Here is a 24,389-nt window from a genome sequence, read left to right on the forward strand (position 1 = left end):
CTGAATAAAGGACAACTTATACCACCTTACATGCATATAAAACAGTTTACATATCACAATCTGCAAGGGCTAGTCAGGGCCAAACCCCCCATTTCAAACACCCGCAGGTGTGATTCTTACCACACACCACAGAAGAATCACCCTGATAAGGTAATGCTCCTCACCTTATTGCAATGTAATTTCTCCTACCGCACACCTGTAGTTCACCAATCCTGCAACTGGTGGTGCGTTTCTTCCGTTGACCCGGCCGGGTCCCTTAGCAACGAATGTGTATAGAAAACGGATCCGCACACACACACTGGTTAATGCAGTCCGGGAGTATCCCCTTTTATTCAGCCACCAAACGTTCAACGTTTCGGGGGGGAACACCCAGCCTTCATCACCTTATTGCAACAAGTGTGCCAATTTAATATGTAATGCCTCATAATTCACTTTAGAAAGAAGTTTCTAGCAATGATTGTGTATTCAGTTAAAAAAAACATTATTGTAACTACGGGATCCATTTAATCATCAGTCATTTATTTTATCATCACCAAAACACTCCTCCAACATAAGCAACTCATATTGAGAAGTAATTCCAAGCAATGGTTATACCTGTCTTGTTTATGATGTAGAGCAGGCGTGTCAAAGTCAAATACACGTTGAGACAAAATTTAAAAAATGCTCCTATTCGAGGGAGGGGACAGGTTCAGTGTTTATTAAAAACAGATTGAAATGACAGTATTGTAAAAATTGAACCAGGAACTAACACAGCACAGAAGTTATTTCCTATAAAACAACATAAATCTCAATGTTCAACTCTTTTACCTTCTAGAGCCTTTGTTTCATGTCCAATTTCTTGTAACTGTTACAAACAGGGCTGCCATTAGAAATCACGGGGCCCCGTACAACAAAATTTTCAGGCCCCCCTGGGTCGGCCCATTCTGGTGCCCAAGCCCCACCCCAGATACTGCCCACTCCACATCACAGTTAACAGACCACACAGACATCAGTGCTAAAAAAGTAACCCCCCACACACAAGTTATAAAAAGCTATTGATGGTCAGGGCCCCCTTATAACTGTGGTGCCAGTGCCCCCCTTAAAAGTTTTTTTAAAAACTGGTGGTCAGGGACCCCCTACAAGTTAAAAAAAAAAACACATTGGTTCAAGGGACCCCCTTACAACTTAAAACAAATTCGGGCCCCAAAAAATATTTTAAAAAAACCCAAACATTAGTGGCAGGGGCCTATAGAATATTAAAATAATACATAGGTGGCCAGGGTATTTAAGTATTTAGAATTGAACTCGTGGTTTCAGGACTTCAACTTCGCCTCCTTTCGTGACCTCAGGTCTTTTCTGGACTTCGGCTTCGGCTGTTTTCGGGACTTCTGGTCTTTTCGACGCTTCGGGACTTCGGCTGTTCAGCTTTTCGGCACTTCTACATTTCGGGTGTTTGGGACTTCAAAAATGTCCGCAGACTTCGGCGCTCTCTGCGGGGCCCCTTCATGCCCCGGGACACTTGTTCCCCCTGTCCCCCCCCTGATTAAGGCCCTGGTTACAAACATCTACCTAAATGTGCCAGACAGAAAACAAAAGGAGAAAGTTGCATGGATTACAGTTATATAAGGATTCAAACAACCTTAAATACAGATAGGTTATTTGTAATGGGCTTTACAACAATTTAAAATGTTTATACACTTATATTCGGAATATTTCCCTTCTGTGTTCTGCTCCTTGAAACCAGAATACAAATGAGGTATACAACAGTCTAAGGCAGTGCCGGACTGGGGTGTCCGGGGCCCACCTGGGCTGCTGCCTGGGGACTCCCCACCTCAGTCCAAGTGCCACCAATCGCAAACCACCCCCCAGCACATGCCTTTTGCGTGCTGAGTTTCTACTCGCTGGCTCACGCACACTGCCTGTAGAAATTTCCATAAGCGGACCTGGGTCGGCGGGGGCCCACCGGATTTTCTCCCGGGGTCCCACCAGCCCTGTCTGGCGCTGCTCACTACAAAACCGAGCAAGGCAGTACACACAATGTGAGAGACAACTGGTGCAGGTGTAGTTTACTTTGCTTTACTAGTTACATAGTTCATTAGAGTTGAGAAAAGGCTAATGTGCATCAAGCTCAACCCTTCAAATGATAATACCTCAGTGCATATACATAGATACACACTAACCAGCTATTTTACACCACTGTATTTCATGCTTACAAAAATATATATATATATATTTATATATACAGTGCACTCGACAATAAATGGTTGAATGCCTTGGTGCTGGTAAAACTTACGTGTATTCAATGAAACAAAAGACCGCACTCACAGGACTTATCGTGAAAAAAAGAAAAGCCACAAGGCTCCTGAGGACGGCTAGAGTTGGATAGCCGAAACGTTGAGGAATAAAATCACAGCCCTTGTGGCTTTTTTTTTTCATGATAAGTCCTGTGAGTGCGGTCTTTTGTTGTTATATATATATATAATGTAAACCAAAAAATGGACGAGCGCGAGTAACTGTAGATGCCATTGTTCCGCAAGCTTGTCACTTTATATATATATTGTAACACCAAAAGAAGAATAATGAGGAGTGACTGGAAACTTGTAGCGTTAAGTTACCAGTCAGTTCCCCCCAGCAAGCCAGTTCAGAACGTAGTGTTGCAACAGTATCAATAAAGTAAAATAAAACTTAACTTTTAATCTAAATCACCATAGAAAGCGCACACAAAACCACACACATTCACTACCAAATAAAATTATTTGGAGTGCAGGACAATGTCATTAAAAAACACAATTAAAATAGGCTAATGGTGGATCAGTGGAGTATAAACTGATGCAAAAAAGCCATTTAGCCAAAGTATTCCTCCAAACTCACGGAGGTATTGTTCTACCCGCTCCCACCCTTCCAAACAGTTGCCCTTGTGCACAACCTGCCTCTATGGAGGGACCACGTGGGAGCTAAGTCCTCCACCTATGACGCCCTACGCGTTTCGCCAACAGTATTGGCTTCATCGGGCATAAGTGGCGAGCACGTTTACTTGTGAGCTTTAAATAGGTACATTAAATTTCCCGGGTGCGAGATGTCCCACGATCTTACAAACGTGTATTCCGGGTTCAGCCAGTTTACGTCACGGTTGTCACGGCAACACGAGTAGAGTTTACAGCAATCTGTGTACAGATCAAGGAGGATCAGATTGCACATCAAATTCTACTATATACAGGAGTTAGTTACAACTGAAGCCGTGCTCCATAATATTGTTGAGATATTGAATATAGATTATAAAAACGGACTGAAGGTGAAGCCCTCATTGAGACCATTTAGAGCCTTACTATTTAACCAGTATATCCATTTGGCTTCTCTTTGCAGCAGTTTCCTATCCATGTCACCAATTCTGGCAGTGAACTTAAGATGTTCAACCCCAACAAGATTTATGGATTAAAATGGAGGTTCTATTATATTTAGCTTTCCACTTGATTTCTGACTGGTGTCATGATTTATAATTGGTAAACCTAGTATGATGCCCTTTTCAAAAGCACCAGATCCTGCAAACTATTACCTGGAAGAAGCTGCATTATAGGGACAACACAGTTGTGCAAACGGCATCTTAGGCTGTAAATGTGGGTTCATAACCCTATAACATGGGTACATTCACAAAAAATTAGGGATTCACAGAACTGGATTGAGCTGAATGGTCCACAAACGATTCTAATGGATACCAAATAGGGTTGTCTATAGGAAATTGAACCCAACAGTCAGGTTTTTACACCTGTCCAGTAAAAAAGTGGGCAGTCCTGTCCCCAGTTTGGCATGCGATTAGGCAAATCACAGGCCGTCCACACCTGTCATAGCCCTGCCCACACCCATCATTGGACTGTGCCCCCCCCCCCACCTTGACAATAAAGATAGGTACGGGCAAGGAGGCAACCAATGGTGAACCATTATCTATAGTTAGGAGTGGACCATATGTGTGTGTGGCAGTGGGGGTGTTTAAAAAATGGGCTGAGGGTGTTTTTTCTCCTTTAAACTCCAAAATACCTGAAACCATTTATTTCAATGTATTGTATTACAAAAACCATTAATAATAAAGCTAAAACCCTTCCAGTGACAACAGTTAGCTACAGATGTGCAGTTCACAAAATAGTATTTGTTATAATGCAACCAATTGATAGCAGGAAAAAATCAGTGCAAAACAAGGTATTTTTATATATATATATATATATATATATATATATATATATATATATATATGCTGCACACCAGAGGGTTTTGTGAAAAATGTTAATCCTTTATTTGATCGACGTTTCGGTCCTCACCATGGACCTTTACCAAGATGCATCAACAGACAAGTGAAAATAATTTATAGACTCACCCACCATACACCCACCACCAAACCACGCCCCTGTTGCAGGTGTGTGAATTATTCATTAAGTGAACCTTCAATCAACTGGCATGTGATTTCCAAAAAATTTTTTGGTCTGTAAGAAAATATAAAATACACAATATTGTATACATAATTTAAAGTGCTATATATAAAAAAACTGGTAAAATGTTAAAAAACATATAAAGCATGTCATATAAATGTTAAAAAACAATCGCGGTGGCAATAAATATCTATTCAAAGAAGGCTACAATATAAGACTTAAATTTCATAATAACTTATATATCAACTGTTTCTATCTGTTATCAAGGAAAGGAGTAAAAGAGCAGTATTCATTTAATCCTCGTGGGGCCACAGTGTCCAATGTTTTTATCCAATAAACTTCTTTTTGTAATAACATTCGGTCCCAGTCACCTCCCCTACTCGGTTCAGGTACTGAATCGATGCCCATAAATCTCAAAGTGGGCAATCTATGGCCTTTCAACAAAAAGTGTTTGGATAGGGGAAGGTCTGAGTTACCTGACTCGAATGCTCTTTTGATAGAGGACCTATGATTTCCCATTCTCTCTCTCAAAGTATTCTGAGTTTTACCAACATATGTTAAACCACAAGGACAAGTTATAATATAAATGACATGTGTATATATATATATATATATATATATATATATGTGTGTGTGTGTGTGTGTATATATATATATATATATATATATATATATATATATATATATATATATATAAATATGAAATACTGAAGACAGAAAAAGGATATTAAAGCTTCCTCTAACCTTTGCCAAAATGGCCCAGAGGTAAAGACTTTTTTTTAAGTCTTTACCTCTGGGCCGTGTTGGCAGTGGTTAAAGGAATCATTTACTTGATTAGAGAAAGTAACAGAAGGAGAGAAAATATGATGCTCCTTTTCTCTCTCCATTTTTGAATGGAAATTGCTTGAAAACACAGATGTGTCTAATGTGTCTAAAGTTGTTGAGCTGTGTGGAATTGAGCAGAGTTTGGATGGGGAATAAATGATAAGTTCAGAAAAACACACGATAAAGCAGTGGTTTATAACCCTGTCCTTAGGTGCCCCCAACTGTGCACATTTTCAGGATATTCTTACAGGAGCCCAGGTGAACTGAGGCATGGATGAGTCAGTCTGACAGATCCACCTATGCCATTGCCCGATCCACCTTGGCTTAAAGTGCACTGTTGGGAGCTGGAGGTCAGCCTTGAAAAATCACTTTGAAGGGAAGCTATGACTGCCGCAATATATGAATGAGACCCTAAGGAAATAGCCTATGATGTAATACGTGAAGCAGAGAATTGTTATTATCACTGTGAAGTATCTAGAGTCTACTATGATACAATTGCAACACAGGTTGGATGGGTATATACAGTATGCGCAACAGCATACCCTTCCGCTATGTGTTTTTATATGGTCATGAAACTCCTCGGTAACATATAATGGCTCAAAAGAAGCTAGCAAACACAGGACTTATGAAGAAAAAAAGGTTTTTATTTTAACAGAAAAAAAACTAATATATTTATATATACATACAGTATACATAAAGCATGTGCATTCACACATAAAAGCCCATGGCTGTGATTTACCTATGAAGGCACAAATTAGCAACGCTACTACTAAATAGTTTGTTGCAGTTCATGCTATTTAGCAGGTGCACATAACTGGGATTCTAAAAAATAGTGCTGCATTGTGGGTAAACATTATGGCAATTATTGCTGTCTTTGCTCTTTGCAAAAAGGAGTCCTGTCATTTAAATAGTTGTATGGTTGAATAAGGTGGTGCAATCTTGGATAAAAAGGATTTTTTCATATTTTGATTTTTTTTTTATACAATTTAGATTAATGGTGGGTTGTTTGGAGCTACTAAATAAATTCATGATAAACCATCATGGAACAATTCCAGACGTTTTATCACCCGTGTTTAAAGGGGTTGTTGGCTTTTACATTACCTTTTCGTATGATGTAGAGCGTGTGCCAACAATGTGGTATTGGTTCATAACTGACAGAGACCTGGACATAACCAGTGTCAAAGGCAATTTAAGTCCTAAAATGAAACACATTAAAGCACTCAGAGCAGTCTCTTCACCATAAACAAGAGAGGTTTAACCAGAGCCAGATTAACACGAAACAGGGCCCTAGGCATGGTAGTGCTTCTTCCCCCCCCCTTAAACCTGCTAAAGTTACAGTTGTAAAAGAAGCACTGTTATGCTAGCGCAGTGATCCCCAACCAGTGGCTCGCGAGCAACATGTTGCTCTCTAACCCCTTGGATGTTGCTCCATGTGGCCTCAAGGCAGGTGCTTATTTTTCAATTTCTGGTTTGAAGGAAAGCTTTAGTTGCATACAAACCATTTCTACTACCAAACAGAGCCTCCTGCAGACTGCCAGTCCACATAGGGGCTACCAATAGCCAATTACAGTCTATATTGTTGCACCCCTGGGACCTTTTTGCATGCTTATGTTGCTCTCCAACTTTTTTTACATTTGAATGTGGCTCTCGGGTAAAAAAAGGTTGGAGAACCATGTGCTAGCGCATACCTACCAACATTTTGGGACACGCCCCTTTTGTGGCCACACCCCCTAATTACCATGTTCATTTTACAAAATTTGGCAGGTTATGAAAGTTTGAACATATTTCTGTGTTTTTTTTCAGTTATTACAGTTTTGCATAGTCCCACTCCCAGAGACCCTTTACAAATTACTTTGCCCCCAAATAATTTTTTTGTAGTTTTTTTTACTCAGTTCTGTCTGCCCCCTCCCTCACTCCTTGTAACAGTTCAACAGTCCTACACCCAGTGCCCCACACAGACCCCACCCCACACCCAGATCACTTTCAAATGGCTACAGCACAGCCTGCCCGCCTGGCCTGATTGCACCCTCCTCCCCCCTCACAAGCCAGTCAGACAGTCCCACTCTGAAGTAATTTAAAAAAAATTTAAGCCTGCAGCAGGCACTGCCACAGTTGCTGCTCAGCAGGCACAGGCACTTCCACACACTTGCTGTGCCATAGACTGACCAGGCACAGAAATAGGCTGCAAGGCAAAACACAAGTTTACATAGGAGCTCCTAATGAGAAGACGTTTGGGCGCCAACTGCAGCTCTCTCTGCACACACCCAGCCTTTTATTGGCTTTGGAGATCCTCCCCCCTGATGATTAAATGGATCCGCAGCTCCACAGTGCTCCGGCGCATGCGCACTCGTGGGAGGAGGGAGGGCCAGAGCGGGCCCTAGGACCACGTGTCTGGGTGCTAAGACCGTGCAACCTTGGGGTGCACGCCCAGGAAATCCGGCCCTGTCTACGACATTTAAAAGGTTGAACAGCACTGATCTAGGCTTTTGGTCAAATAAGATATGGCGATATTTGGGTCATTTGGGCTCTGTTACCAGATATGACAATCTTTAATCTAGAGCTATATTGTTACAAAGCCAAGTGCAGGAATGTTCTGGAATGCTCTTTATGACCTTATAATATAAATTATGGAGCAAGTCATTTTTAGCTTATTTCACTTCATATGATATCATGATACTAGTGGTATTAGGCATTTCCCATTGAAGTGATTTGGAGGCAGCAGGGATTGCATGAGGTGCTTTCACTTCACCTGAAACACACTGGAGTAGAAAACACACCATATTCCAATACACTTAAAGGTACAAACCTTCCCTAAACCGTTCTCACTAACATAATTACAGAAGCAAGAGAATTCTCCAGGGTCGTTCCTGCACTACTTCTGTTATCTTGTTGTTATCTAACAGAGTACCAATGAACATTTTGGGGCCCTTAATCGAATTTGCTGTGGGGCCTAGTAACATATAGTTACACTACTGAATGTACTGCTGTGCTGCACTTGTATAACTGGTGTGTTTACTTTATATAAACAAGATATAATCAGATCAAACTACAGTGGTTCAAATTACAGGGGGGAACTGCATGTGGAGATGCTTACTCCTCAGGGTCTCTACATCTGGAAAAGCTTATTGTTGCACCTCAAGGTGGCCATAGACGCACAGATAATATCGTACAAAACAAATTTTCATACGATATTCGGTGCGTGTATGGTGGGAAAAGAGCCAACCGATGTCGGCAGAAGACTTGGATATCGGTCGGCTCGTCGATCGGGCTGGACAGAAAATTTTGATCAAGCTTCTTTGACATTGTCCATTGTTAGTGCTGAATCGTCAGATACAGGTAGAATTTATTGTTTCTACCTGTATATCTGATGATTCAGCTCTACACGTGTGTATTGAAACGAATGATCTTTCTTGGAAAGATCTTTGCCAAGAAAGATCGTAATTGTTACATCTATGGCCACCTTCACTCTCTTTTAGGGTTGCCATCTTTTCTGGAAAAAAATACCGGCCTTCCTATATATTTATCTTTTTTCCTATTAATAACATTGGGATCAACCATAATTTTTACCGGCCAGGTGGCAACCCTACTCTCTATGCTGTGCTGGCTGAATACAGAGAGAGTAGGAGGTGGGTGACTGTATTGCTCCTAGCTTACATGTCATTTATTGAATTTATTTATTTCGGTTCTTAGGCTTAATACCTGTTTTATAGCACAGACACCTCTTTACAGTGAATATACATATACATACATATACAGTCCTTGCCCCAATGGAGTTTACAATCTAAGGACCCTATCACATTCACATATGTGAGAGGCAACATAGTACCTGGAGGAAACCCATCCACCTTAAAATTGAAAATTAAAAACTGAATTGTGTGTGTGTGTGTCAAGCTTGCTTAGGAACACTAAGGAGCCCATTTATTATGCTGTGTAAAATGAAATTCACAGATAAAATGGTGTAAAAAGCTGTGAACAATAAATGCCGACTTTATCAAGGTTTGTTTATTTTCTGCCGTGTGAACACAAGATTTACCACCATTATTTTACACTGCTTCCGGTGGACGTTGCTCAAAGAAAAAGTGCGTCGAAATGTACACTGGCAATGAGTGGCATATTATTCATCTGTTTTTTCAGAAGTTAGGACATACTAAGATGCTGAAAAATGTATGCTACGTGAGCACAGGAATCTGTCATGATACCCTCCAACTACTCTGCTGGCAGAGCATGCTGGGAACTGTAGTTTTGCAGTTGAGCTCCATTTAATTTATAGAAAAAGTCAACTGCAAATATCTCTCTGGCATTGTTGTTTTCATAAACGTGATCTGAACATTTTTGTATATACTGTAGGTTTTTCTTATTTGTTTTTGTACTTTTATTTACATTTTGTAATTTAAAATATCTTTAAAAATATATGCTCTGTAAAATGTATGCTTGAAGGTAACTGACACCCAGTCTTAGATAAGCCTATAAAAGCACTCCTTGTCCTCTATTATCATCCAACAGGGCAACTATTACTTTGTGGGACTCTGCTACAGATTGTACAGGAAGAGACCATCTTTACAACAATGAGGTATTTGCACATTCCTATCACTGTGTAATGGAAGGGTTAAGGCACTAGGTGTCCTTTTGGGCACAAGAAAGAGAAGGAGAGGAGAAGGAGGAGTGGAGAGAGGGGGGTGTCTGTTTTTACGTCTGTTTGCGTAGGAAAGATCATGGCGGACGGAGACTAAGATCCTCACTTCTGTATTAAAGCCCGGGAGAAAAAAAATCACAAGGAAGATTGGTAAGCACATGCTTGGCTGAGTAACAAAGAAAATGAAATGCAAGAGCAAGCGTAGTAGTGCTAGGCTTTGTGACAAGGAAAGCCAGCCGTGTGATTGAGAGAAAGGGCTCTTGGACCATCCTACTGGGCCCTGCAGGGAGGGAGGATGGTTACAAGCTGCCTTTGGAGTGGAAGAAGGGGAAGAGAGCAGGAGGAGGGAAATGGCTGTTTTATACTTGTTTGGGTTGTGGATTAGGGGGAAGGGAGAGGGGGAGGGTGAACAGAGCACAAGGGGGCGTGATCAGGAAAAGACAGGGAGGAAGAGAAGCTGGAAGTGAAGACAGGCAGATGTCATTATATTAGAGTGTAAGCTCTTACGGGTAGCATTTTCTTTCTTTGCTAAACCTTTGTTGTTCGTATACTGTTGTCCTGTCTTTGGGTAGGTTTGCACTTCCTGTAATGTGTATGTTTATCTGTCTGTCTGGCCTGCAAGTGTGACCTGCTGTGTTGTACTGCATGATCCTCTGTAATGAGTCTGTCAGAGTTTGTTTTGGAGGGGGTGGCTGTTGAACTCTACTTTCCAGTATCCCCTGATAGCATTTTGAGGGGAGGGTTCATGGGGTTGCACTGTAGAAACACCTCTTGTTACCGTTGCTGTATTTTATTCATCATTTCCTGTTTAGTTTGTTACTGTAAGTACATTGCTTGTGTGCTACAGTCCTGTTTAGCATTCCCCTCTCTGTGTGGGGCAGGATCTGTGCATTGTTTATTGTTTAAACTACAACTACCAGAATCCCTTCACAGCCAAGGTCTGCTGTCGTTTTATTGGACATTAGATGGGGCACAAGTTGGACTTCTCTGGATTTTTTAACAGCTGAAATGCAATTTGACAGCATGGTAAAGTTAAAACAACTCTGTGTGCAACTAATGGTGGTTACACAGTTTATTATGTTGGTCAGTTTCTGTCCATGATTAGCATAAAAAGAAATACAAACGGATGCCAGTAATTTTTTTAATTGATTAGTAATACTTTTATGCAGACAGAGATCCACCATCATCTGACCCTGGCCTTAGGGTGAAAACACATGGAGCTACTAGTAGAAGTTACTTGTCACGGCTAAAAAACGCTAGATAATAACCTGCCATAGACAATGCTGAGAATTGCCTTTGCTAAAACACATGTTCACATGTTAAAACTTGATAGCCTGCAAAAGGTTCCCTGACAGTTCTTTGAACTTATAACCTATTTAAAGAAAATATATTATTATGTCTTCCTGTGACTGTCTATTCTCCTTGAAGGATACTTCCCCCAAACACTTATATCCCTGTGTTTCTATATTTCCATGAGAAACTTTTATGTTTGCCTTGCTTTGATTTCTGTAGAACATTGCCAAATGGTACAGGTACTGTTTATCACCCATGCCCTTTCCTTTTTTTTGTTTGTAGTGTCTGCAAAAAGAGAACCTCACCTTATCTGCACAGCTTCCACCCGGCTGTCCTGAGAGCCTCCACGGGTCAACAGAACCTCTCTCATGCTGTTAAGAGGCTGTTTATCATTCCTTCTGGACAGCTGCCACCTGACTGGCTGTAGAATCTTCCCAGTTCGTTGGTATTGCCAATGTCTGACTGTTTGCTAAGTATTCAACTGCTTCTTGTCTGTCAGTGGAGACTTCAGGTTATCTGTTAATTCTCCAGAGGTTTATCAGCCTATAATCATGCGAAAGCCTGGACATCTGAAAGGTAATAAAGGCAATAAGTGGATGGGAGTGTATGTATACATGTATGCATGTACCTGTCCATGAATCTTTTGATTAACAAGCGTCCTAAGGGAGCAAGTACATGGGCAGATTCGGGGAGATTTAGTAGCCTGGCGACTAATTTCCTCTTCTGCGGGGCGACAATCTCCCCGAACTGCCTTCCCCCTGTTATAATGAGAAAACACCAGCACCAATGCACTCGCGGCACTTCGATTTCCGAAGTTGCTGGCGTTTTTGTCATTATAGCAGGGGGAAGGCAGTTCGGGAAGATTGTCGCCCCACAGAAGAGGCGATTAGTCGCCAGGAGACTAAATCTCCCTGAATCTGCCTGTGTGCTTGAACCCTCAGACTTCTGTGGTTACAGGGGTCCGTGCAGACACAGCAGCCCCAATGGTTACTGCCAATGGTGACGCAACCGAGTGTGGAAATGGACAGGTTGGGCAAATAGAGCAGGGAAATGGCCAGGGCCAGAGGCAGACCTCTGCTCAAAAGGGAGTCACTATTTTTTTAAATAACAGCACTTTTCTTAGTTGGCGATTTGTGTACTGTGCTTATCATCTCAGTTAGCCAGTTAATAAAGGTATAACTTTTACACCACTTTTGTTATACTTCATATCAAGAAATTTACCCTATATCCAAATCAATACCAAAGGTAAATTTTTATTTTTGTTCTTTTAGCAACCGACTGGAAGGATGGAAGGAGACATGGGCGGCCATCAGACACTCACGCTAATCAGGGTATATATATATATTTGCTTTTCAATGTTTGCAGCAGTATATACATAGTAATGTCTTACTGTTTACATTTTAAACTCCTGTAGGTAATGTATAGCAATGAGGCAGCAAGAAAATGCATACCATAAATACAATTAATGTTTATCTTTCATGTATTCTACAGTTCATGAGCTGTAAACTATCTAAGGATGTTATTCACTGATCTTTCCTTCTCTTCATATTTGTATTTATACACATCTTTATTTATACAAACCTGTCATGCTACATGCCTGAACAGCATCTATTGATAACACTGTTCTTCTGGTGAGGTTGGTCTGTTTCTGCAATGTGACAGTATACTCTCACTGGTTTAATGAATCGGACTTGTGTTGAATATACATTTTGCCTATTTTTTTAAGGAATTATCTATGGTTTTTATTTCTTGCTTTAGGGTGGTGGCAGATGTGGCTACTCTGGGAGATTAGTTGCCCAGCGACAAATTGCCTCTTCTTCGTCGACTAATCTCCCCATAGTGCCTCCCCGCTGGCTAGAATGTAAATCGCCAGTGGGATCACTTCGGCTTTCCAAAGTCGCCTGAAGTTTCCTCCTGCAGGTGTTTTACATTTTAGCAGGCGGGAAGGCATTTAGGGGAGATTAGTCGCCAAAGAAGAGGAGATTTGTTACTGGGCGACTAATCTTCCCGAGTAGCCACATCTGCCACCACCCTTAAACAGGTAAAAATGTGCAAATAAAACTACTTCCTGATCCCAAAGAGCAAAGTCAAACAAACCAACAGTCCACTGAAAAATAAACTCCAGCTTGCCCCCAGCTACTGTTATCTTTTAAGATAAAAGAGCAGGCCATAATACAGAGGTTTTTTAGTAGGCTGCTGGTTTGTTTGACTTTGGTCTTTTGGATCAGGAAGCAAAATGCGACCAGACGATGTATTATATTGCGGATTCTCCACAGGTGGCCGACGGCCTGCTGTGCCCCTAGGCTTTTAAACTGCGGTTGTTTTTCTGTGCGAAATGCAAAATGGCATGTTTTGGTGCCAAACTCTGCCGTGTCTGCCTGCACCCGATTGGAAACAATGCTTTCAGGCAGACCAGGAGCAGAAGTGCAGTGGGGCAGCAGATTCTCTGCGGAGAAATGCAGGCAGAGATCCACCATCGTCTGGCCCTGGCCTTAAGGTTAGTGCCACACAGGGGCTTAAATCGGGCTGCTAAAATACGCAGGCCAAAAATCAGCCCCTACACGGGCATAAGCCTCCTTTCCTGGCCATACCCTGAACCGTTATGTTGGCTTGGGTGCAGACACACATGGTTGATTTTGCACAAGAATGTAAACTCTTGTGTTTCTTTGCTGAAATCAGCCACATATGCCTGTACCCTAGCTGAAACAATTGTTCCGTGTCTGCGAGCAGGAGAGCAGGCTAATTCCTGTGTATGAGCTGGGTATTTCAGCAACCCGATTTCAGCCCCCATGTAGCACTAACCTTAGTTTCATTTTCAGATAAAACCTGCCATGTTTAGAGTAGAAAATAACAAAAACCATAGATATTTCCTATTTAATAATAGCCTAAATTATGGTCATTACAAGCCCTATTCATTACATTAATGGGAAAAAAAAGCGGTATATTTTAAGCAGTGTGACTTCTCCCACTAACTTGTATGAATATGCAATAAACATTATGCAATTAATAAAGTATACCCACATGAAATGTCTAATTTAGGAACTATAAATAGCAAATAAACAATCAGTGTTCCCCCTTTACAACCAAAGGAAATATATAAAGATGCTGATACTCACAGTATGGTAGCTAGCTTAGGAATACAGTGTTTGGCTGTAACTTTAAATAAGTGCGACAAGCTATGTAATTTCTGCTAGAGAAGGGCCATTTGATGCATTTATTGCTATGTGTTAATAAGTAAGATACTTCTCACCTGATTTTATGGCAATTTATACAGATTAAAAACTTTTCCCTAGGGGGGCTATAGGCAGTTGTATAGCTACTTCCAAACGCAGGCTGCCATATATCAGAAAGATTCTTCGCCACATGTGTAGGAAATATTTGCATTTCAGCATACTGTATATTGCCACAGGACAGGCAACCGCATTGTAATTATTGGTGTGATTCTGCAACTAATATAGGAGCCCAACTCTTTTATAATACAGATCTGCAGAGATTTTTTCATTTTCTGTAAAATTACTTTGAAAATTTATAGAGATGTATCAGATCTCTGTAATTGAAAATCTGAAGAGACAACTTGACATATCTAAAAGTATCATTGAATATATAGTGTAGAAAACTGAGTATTAATACACTTATTAATTATTTTAATTGCAGGTCACTTCAGTTGGGAGAAATACCTAAAAGAAACGGGGTCCCAGCCAGCACCCCCTCACTGCTTCCGGCAGGTGAGCAAAAGGGATTTGGGATGCAAAGGAGAAATAGGCTCCATGGCCAAAAAGGACATTGTAATGTATTGTCCCTCATGCCCTGTGACAACATTATTTTGTAACTAAATTGTGATAGACTAAATGGGGAATAGATGTGTAGTGAAAGGAGAAAATAGCTCAGTAAAGTACTCCAATGTCTGATGGCTATTTTCTCCCCTTTTAGTCGTGTTCACCTCCCTCCAATGATTATAAGATAGGAATGAAGTTGGAAGCCCAAGATCCAAGGAACACAACATCCACCTGCATTGCCTCTGTAGTGGGTCTCACAGGAGCCAGACTCAGACTGCGGCTTGATGGCAGTGACAACAAGAATGATTTCTGGAGACTGGTGGACTCTTCCGAGATTCAGCCTATTGGGACATGTGAGAAGAGTGGTGGCATGTTACAGCCCCCACTAGGTGAGGCAAAAGCAATTAATAAGCTATACTGTAATTATTGTCCTGTTGAAGTACCAAAAATATTTTCACTGTATTCATAATGTTTACATACCTTTCTTTAAATGGTCAGAGATTGACCTGTTTTACCAATATTTATTGAAATTGTATATGAATTAGGGCCTCATGGGTCCCTATACTTCCTGGGCCCCCCTGCAGCAGCAGGGTCTGCTTCCTCTGTTGTTACGCCCCTGGCCAGAGATCAGCACCTCAAATATGACCCTTAATATGTGGAAACACTTCATGCAGCTATTCTGTTTAACAGTGTTACAGATTGACCACCATGCTTTGCAACCCTGGAGTAGAATTAGCCAATATTTGTGGATACTCCAAAGAGGCTAATGTAGTATCATAGACCAGTGCTGTCCAACTTCTATGGTAGCGAGGGCCGGAATTTTTCCAATCTACATGGTGGTGGGCCGATAACGGAAGCCAGTGTTAGCCACTCCTTGTTTTAGACCACACCCATTTTAAACCACACCCATGTTACCACAAGACCATGCCCACATTAATAACACACCAAAAAACCAAATGGTTGGGGCTCATTGCAGGGATCGGGGCCAGAACTAGGGGTAGGCAGAGTAGGCGGCTGTCTAGGGCGCCATCGTTGAGGGGCGCACTTTTTTCAAGCATTTATTTAATAATTTGTTTCAGTAATCATGGTAACCTAGTTGGGTGGAATCCATCTCCTTCCCCTTCTCCCTCTTGCTGGCAAGTAACCGCTCCTTCTGTGTGGTGCACCACGACGTGCATACACACGTCAATGATGTCACTGATGTGTTGGGTGACAGAGAGAGGCAGAGAGCTGGCGGCCTGCTTGGTGTGGCTCGCTCTCGCTGCTCTCAGCCTTGCACAGTTGCACTGAACTGAAGACATTCTTTCTATTACTGTAAAGTGTGAACTTCCTGCTGGAACAGCCAGGTACAGATTTGGGGCCCATATGTTTGCTGTTGCTGCTGGGTGCTGGCACAGGTACATAAATACTTGGGGGCAATATGATGTGATCAGATTTATTTTTGGCTGCTGCTGACACAGGTAAAGATTGGGGGCAATATGATGGCTGCAGGAGGGCTGTATGATGGATGGCTGGTGAGCTTGCTGGTACAGGTACAGGGGGCAGTAATATAAAAAAGTGTTGTACATTTTCTTGCTCTCTTTATTTAAAATATTTACCATCATGATAAGGAGGGAAATGGTAATACAGGACAGGGGGCACTGAGTGAATCTCTTGCCTAGGGTGCCAACCTACCTTGTGCCTGTCCGGGCAAGGATGTCACTCATATGGGAAAAAAGCTAAGTCATATAAGACATACCCATAAATCCATATGCCTCCTCCTCCCCTGTGTATAATACAGTACCCCAGCATATGATGAAACACCTTAGGGCCCACTAACAATAATTTTCAAATGCTAACATACCCCCAGAACAAATACCAAAGTATGACACACACAGGGAGCATAGGGAAGGCAGAACAGAGCAGGAGACAGGAATCAGGACCACTCTAAGATGTACTACATACAGTGACACAGTGCTGGTGCCCCATTAGCATTTTGAATAAGGTGTGAACAGGAGAACAATGTGGGCAGTTTCAGTCTGGGGCTCAGGTGTGAACAGTACAGGCCTTTAGGATGTGAACAATAGAGGTGTCACAAGATTGAACAATGCAGGGGGATCACAGATGTGAACAATGCAGGGGATTAGTTTGAAATTGTGGTTTAGACAATGCAAGGTTTACATATGGTAAACAGACACAGCAGGCAGATTTAGATGTGGAGGGCCATATGAGGGGGGGTCGGCCCGCGGGCCGCCAGTTGGACAGCCCTGTCATAGACAATGCTTGAGAGACTGGTTGCCTGACACCCCAATCCGTAACCCAAAGAGATGGATCAACAGTTAATATTATTGGTCTAGTGCAATTTGAGTTACAATTTCCAATAAATTTTCCTGGGAAAAAGAAACTGCTTTCAAGCATTTTATCCTAGCAACCACTCAACCACCAGAACCATATAAATCATGATAGTGTCCTTTTAGAAAGGCATTGTGTTTCCTATTGACATGACATATACAGATGTTCAGTATCTTTATAAGAAACTGTGCACTTATTATATATTTATCATCTTTATCTAATGTTTAGGCTTCAGGCTCAATGCCTCCTCATGGCCTATGTTTCTTCTAAAGACTCTAAATGGAGCCGAGATGGCACCTGCCAAAGTATTTCACAAGGTAATAATGACACTATGTGTCCATGGCAGCATGTGTGTTAATTGAATAAAAAGAACTGACGTGTCTCTCCATTTCAGGAGCCACCATCACCACCCCAGAATTATTTTGAAATTGGGATGAAGTTGGAGGCTGTGGACAGAAAAAATCCTCATTTTATCTGCCCTGCAACCATAGGAGAATTGAGAGGCAGTGAGATTCTTGTAACATTTGACGGCTGGAGAGGAGCATTTGATTACTGGTGTCGATATGACTCCCGGGATATATTTCCTGTGGGATGGTGCTCCCTTACTGGTGATAACTTGCAGCCTCCAGGGACCAAAGGTACAAAAGTAATGGCTTACATAATTTCATGGGGCTGTGTGTAGTTTCTCTCAGTACAATCGTTACACTATTTGTCCTTATTCACAGTGGCCATTCCCAAGAGCCCACTGCCAGCTGCTGGAATTGCAACATCAATGATGAGAGGCCCAAAGAACTTGCTTCCAGTTGTACCTGGCCGTAGACGCAGAAAGCCAGGGAGGAAGAAGGGACAGCTGCCAAAAGCTCTAGTCCATCAGTTGTCCAGCCAACCCTCTAAACTCTGTGAACCCTTTCGTTTTCCCAAGAAAAGAGGCCCCAAGCCAGGAAGTAAGGTGAGAATCCATTGAATAATTCCAGCAAATATGTATGCCTGGGAAATATTAGCTATGGAAGAATTGGATCTGAATTTACAGAATGTCATAAATTGCAAATGCTAAAGTGCAGTATCATATTTATATTGTGGGAGAGGATATGTCAATGAGGATAGACACACTGGTCAGCAGGCTTATTGCCCCAGATATAGAAATGATCACCATTCTGGGGCTAGCATAATGTTCAGTACTACTAAATGGTTTCACCCTGTAGGGATGCTAGCAAGATCTCATCATGATGAATGCTTTAAACACCCATGTAATGTGAACCAGCCTGTCACATTACAGTATGATGTCCAATTTCGGCTGATGGTGCATTACTTTGGTTCTTCTCCATAAAGAATAAAGATAAATGGAAACAGTAATTAACTCTACTACTGGATCAACCGGTTAATTGAGTCATCTTGTAAGAATGCAGCTCAACTAATTATTTGTAGGCATTACATTTTGTTGCATATGATAGAGTTTAAAGGTGGCCATACATGGGCATATTTAAACTGCTGATGCAAGTCCGTTAGACTGAGTCAGCATATTATCTGCCTGTGTATGGAGCCCTCCGATGGGGCTACCAGACGAATATCTGACCAAAAATTGGCCAGATGTTGATCAGGCAGGTTTGATTTATGCATTGGATCGAGGACCATATTGGCTCGTTGATTCGGCCCTCTTACCAACAGCCCCGATTCCCATCATTTTAATCCAGTCATTTTAATTCTGAACGTATGCCCATCAATCGGGAAATATCTGCTCATTTGGTGAACTTGCCAAATGAGTGAATCTTATAATGCTTGGCCACCTTTAATCTACACACATACAGACTGCTAATCTAACAATCATTTTAGAAATAGGTCCCATCCAATACTAGGCTGGACAGTTATCCCATGCATGGAGATATGTTGTTTGCCTATTTGTTTTTTTAATGAATTAAACACCAGAATGTGATTGTTCAGACCAAACAACCAAATTGAAAATTTTTTTTTTTTTTTTTTTTTTAAACTTCTTTTTGAGTTTAACAACAGTGTATCCACATGAAGAGATACATATCACAAGAAAAAAAGAGAAAAGGAAAGGAAAGGTAGAAAGAAAAGGAAAGTAAGGCGAGGAGAGCGGGGGGGGGTCGAACGTACAGAGTGATCATACACTATAACACAATGCATATATTTTAGACCTTAAAAAACATGTGGGCAGTTAGTTTCAGGGTTCAGCACCCAGATCATCCAGATGTCTATGAACTTGTCCATACAGCCTCTAGCAAAGTAGGCAGCCTTGTAGCATGGCAGTGCCTTGTTAACTAATTCTTTCCAGGTTGCAAGTGTTGGAGGATCAAGCCTGTTCCATTTCAAAATTATCTGTTTACGTGCATAGTACATTAGCAATTGTAGCAATGTTCTGTCGGAACCATTATCAACAAATCCCTTTGTCAAACCCAACAGCACCAGTGCTGGGTCCAGAGGTATCTCGAGGACCATTATTTTAGATATAAAGGCAATTATTTGTGTCCAGTAAATCACTAGTTTGGGGCAAGACCATATCATATGTATCCATGTACCCGGGTGGCCGCACCCTCGAGTACAATTGGCGTCTCTGGTGGGAGTGATGCGGTGTAGGAATTTCACCTGAATCAGCTTGTCTCTGCTGGCAATCATGGGTTGAGTCAGTAACCTGAGAATTTCCGACCACTTATCGGGGTCTAAATCCACTATGTCTAGAAGCCATTTGTCATAAGTGAGGAGCTCCTGTCTGTCTTGCCATGATTGTATGGTTTGGTAAATAGTGGAGAGAGGTTTGGTACATCCTGTAGTTGTAGTTTGGTTTCCAATGCGGAAGCTTGGATCAGTGTCTGAGGACCGACAAATTGCTTTTTCGCTGCATGTTGAAGTAAGCAGCTCCGGAAATATGCTGCTTGGCTTACTGGAAAAGAGGTTTGTATTTGGTCTCGATTGAGTAATTGGCCCTGGGGGAACAAATCCTTCACAAATCTTAAGCCGGATGTGGCCCAGATATGGTAGTCGGGGATGTCTAGCATAAGAGGGAGATTCATATTGCGCCACAGTGGAGCATGAGCGGAGTACACAGTCAGTCCCTTGGGGGTGAAAATAGATTGTGTTACCTTCCAGGCTGTGATAGTGGTGTTCATGGACCTGGTTACCATTGGGTGTACCTCCCTTCCCCTGTTTACCAAGAGCCGCAGGGCCTCCCTCGACCCCAAGACGGCAGTTTCCAGTGTCACTGCCGAATTCGAGCAGTCTGACTCAAACCACCATCTACTCGTCACCAGAATTGCCCCAAATAATAGTGGTATAGGTTGGGCAACGCCAAACCAAATTGAATTTTACATTATCTAGCTTATAATTAGTAGTAATTGGACATTTTAAAAAAATAGCGATTATATAGTAACATCAGGTCTAATTCTGGTATGATAACTGATAGAAATGATTCACATTACTGTGATAAATGCACTATAAAGCCCATTTCTGGTAGATTTATATTGGCTTATATTGCACAGGAAAATTGATAAGCCACTACTTCTAGCTAGCTAAAAATATGTTTCATTGTGTGTCTGCCAAGTAGTCTGATATGCTCTCCTGAGGGATACACTAAATCCACTTTCTATCCAGCTACTCTTCTCCCTATGACATAAGGTTTAACCTGAAAGCCCTAACCCTATCATTTCTGGTGCATTACTTAAAGGAGAACTAAACCCCCTTGCTAATAAAAACCCCTACCCTCCATAGTCCCCCTCCCTGCTCCCCTTTGCCTTTTTAGCAAGGGGGTTTAGTTCTCCTTTAAAAGCTACAATCAGAAGCTAATACTTTCTGGCATAGGTAAGATTGCATTCTATTTATATCATAAATTCATATTGCAAAAGGTCTACACGACCTACTAACACACACACACAATAATTTTTTTAAAAAGTATCTTCTGCTTTTACTTATTAGATCACTCCTACTCACCCTGCCCCCCTTTGCCTTTTAGCTACAATTTGTTCTCTGATTTTTAGTTGCCACCACCACCTTTTCCCAGAGGATACAGCAGATTCTGACAGTTGTTCACTGTGATGTGGGGGTGTAGTATACCGAGGAAATTACATGTTAATACTCTGAGAAGCCAGGTAGCCAGTTAACTGTAGGGAATATACTACAACCTCCGTGATATGTGTTGGTGCACCATTACATATTGTGCCATTTGCTCTAGCTGTCCCAAAGACAAGCAAAGGGGGGGGGGTGCAGGGTAGTCTATTCGAACATGAATCATTTTCTTAAGTTACAAAAACAAATAATAAGCTTAATACTAACAGATTCAGAGCCCAATCCTTTTCGTTTATGATTGGAACCTCAACTATACAATATAACAGTCAGTTATGTTAGTTAGTTATTGTATTTGGTGGTTCTGAACTTCTTACTACTACAAAGGTGCAAACTTTCTGTGGCATTGCACCCACCATTTTCTTTTTCTTTGTACATTTCTATCAGTAGAGATGCCCAGTACAATATTATCGGTGCGTCTATGGCCACCTTAAAAGCCAATATGTGCTGATTTGATAGAATCCATGTGTCTTGCCAGTTGTGAATCACCCCTCTTGCTGTAAAATCTTGAATATAGGAGTTGCAGTAACAGCAATTCAATAGCAATTCATTTTTTTTCAAAGTTTAAAGAATAGAATGAATGAAGATATTTAGCACTACTGAACTGTGCAGGAGACTCGCTAATTTAAACCAGTCAATTCTGGGCTTTGGTCATCCCATTAATCCATGCTAGTAACTTTGGTAGTTGCATTGCATTTCACTTACAGTTTACTATTTGCATTCCATTTATGCAGAGAAAGCCTCGACTTTTGCTAAACCAGATTCCTACATCCCCCACCAACAGCACCCCAGAGCCAGACACCAGCACAGTTCCACAGGATGCAGCAACCATTCCATGTGCCGCCATGCAGGCACCAACAGGTACTTTGTGTTTAATAGTTTTTTGGTTTCACATAAAACTGGCTTATTGGATATTCAAAGAACAGTACAATGTAAGGAAGATTTTCAAAGAACAAATGTTGCTGTAAAATAAAGGTTTAATTGAGCCAATAAACCAATTAAACCTTTATTTTTCAGCAACATTTGTCCTTTGAAAATCTTCCTTGGAGTGCTGTCAGGACCTTTATCTTGACAGGTCACAAATCTTTATAACATCAATTATAACATCATCATACAATATAAACAAAGCATTATAAACTGGTATCCCCATAAAAACTGTATACTCAATATATTGTATAAATATACCCCAATTAAAACAAACCAAGTCTAAAATTAACCCCAATGTGAGATCCATAGATTACAATTCAAACCTATCAAAAATACTATATTTCTTAAATCCACGGTGACAACCATATCTCCTAATTAATATCACACTCGCTGGCTCATTAATCATAAATAGACCTATAAGAACAGATTAGTATTCACTGTGCATCTATTAGGGCAACTCTGGAACCTAAACCCAAAAAAGACTCCAAAAATAACTCTAAACAGGACATATAAAAACAACCTATGTTTCAGCATTGGCTACAGGATAAGCATTAGATTTTCTCTTTTAAGTGTATGCCAATTGATCACGTCCCAAACCCTCCTAAGGGTGGTGATATGGATAATTTACTGTTACAAAGAGAGAACTTTTGGATTTATTAATTGGACTGTGTGGTACCCAGAGATTTGAATACACATTTGCAATTTAATAGTTTAAAAGTTAACAGTTTTATCGTTTTTTTTGTCATTGAGATAATACATGCTGCGTGGCATAAGATCTTATAGTACTGTTTGATATGTAATCATGATGTATTTAGGTAATATTACATGGGGGGCCCCCCAGATAAATAGATGTACAACTGTCCTTTGTATTGATGCGTGATAAGGACCTATGTTTTTAAACTGTATGCACTTCATATGTTAGGATAACATATCCTGTAAGTAGATTCTTTATGTTGTCATTTTTTTACTTTGGTATTTATGGTTTTTATTTATGCAGTATACCTATAAGTGGGCATTATATACTGTACATGTATATTTGAATACCTTAATATGATATTTCTTGCACATAAGATTGTCCTATTGCACAAAAAATGCTATTATACTGTATATACATGTTCTGGATTTTAAGTATAGTAGTAATTTATTGCACTGTTCACATTAAATATGTGTGTGTGTTTGCCTTGAGATATATATATATATATATATATATATATATATATATATATATATATATATATATATATATATATATGTGTGTAGCAACAAAACCAGGGTGTGTGTGTGTATAGATATGTGTGTGTGTATTTATTTATATATATATATATATATATAAATCTCAAGTGGCAACACCCTTATCAAAGTAAGAAACACAAAAACTAACTTAAAACCTCTATACACCTGTGTTTTCTTCACAGCAGAGTTTCCAACATGCATGTTTCAATTTTTCACAGCATATGCAACAATCAAATTAAAGTTCATTGTTCTGAAACAAGTGTTTCACTGTCAGCCTGAATACATGTTTTTGGATAGTGCCTCACCCACTATTAGAGTAAATGTATCCAGGAATTCATATTCAAGCTTTTCTCAACACCTCTCTAAGCAGCAGAAGGGATTTCAGAAAGAGAAATGCTTGTTTTTAAATGTAATAATCCATATCAACCAATAAGTCTTGTAATTTGTTTTACTGCAGTCGACACAAAGCATTTTTGGCGTGCAGTGGAGATATATGCATCCTGCCACATGGCAATGCAAGGGTTAATTGATATGAGCCTACGATATGGGTCGGTACACTAGGGAACAAAACTCTGAATGTAGAAAAAATAGAACAGTTTTTATTTATTTCTGTTTTCAACACTGCTGTCCTCTCCCACAGGTACCGACCAATAAGGCAGATTACGTGCAGTTAATCCTTGTGTTGCTGGGCAGTGGAACACATGTCAAAAAGCACTATGTATTTACCCTTAAAGCTGAACCATTACTTCCCATTTAACAGTGTTATCACTATAGTCTCAGTTGTATTTTTCTTCCCATTTTTATTTTTACTTTACTGTTATTTACCATACAATGTGATGGTAAAAATAGCAGAAGCACACAGAGCCACACCTGCAATAGGACACAAGAGTGCGCAGGACT

The 24,389-nt window shown here is 40.7% G+C and overlaps 1 protein-coding gene across 7 annotated transcripts in view; it reads left to right on the forward strand.

Moving 5' to 3' along the window:
• scmh1.L (Scm polycomb group protein homolog 1 L homeolog) overlaps positions 1-24,389 on the forward strand; it is a 147,568-nt gene that overhangs the window by 115,983 nt on the left and 7,196 nt on the right. For 2 of the 7 annotated variants that reach the window (XM_018245169.2, XM_018245170.2), the window contains 9 exons: positions 9,726-9,792; positions 11,431-11,724; positions 12,420-12,479; positions 14,803-14,873; positions 15,079-15,313; positions 17,484-17,572; positions 17,650-17,893; positions 17,981-18,204; positions 22,064-22,190. In XM_018245169.2, coding sequence (XP_018100658.1) covers positions 11,700-11,724; positions 12,420-12,479; positions 14,803-14,873; positions 15,079-15,313; positions 17,484-17,572; positions 17,650-17,893; positions 17,981-18,204; positions 22,064-22,190 — 1,075 coding nt within the window. In that variant the 5' untranslated portion in view covers positions 9,726-9,792; positions 11,431-11,699. Of the gene's footprint in view, positions 1-9,725; positions 9,793-9,854; positions 10,006-10,249; positions 10,351-10,405; positions 10,424-10,735; positions 10,882-11,430; positions 11,725-12,419; positions 12,480-14,802; positions 14,874-15,078; positions 15,314-17,483; positions 17,573-17,649; positions 17,894-17,980; positions 18,205-22,063; positions 22,191-24,389 lie in introns of those variants that run through there. The other 5 variants (XR_005965352.1, XM_018245172.2, XM_018245173.2 and 2 more) reach the window with 4 other exon arrangements.

Source organism: Xenopus laevis, chromosome 2L (assembly GCF_017654675.1).
Source record: "Xenopus laevis strain J_2021 chromosome 2L, Xenopus_laevis_v10.1, whole genome shotgun sequence".
NCBI lineage: Eukaryota > Metazoa > Chordata > Amphibia > Anura > Pipidae > Xenopus > Xenopus laevis.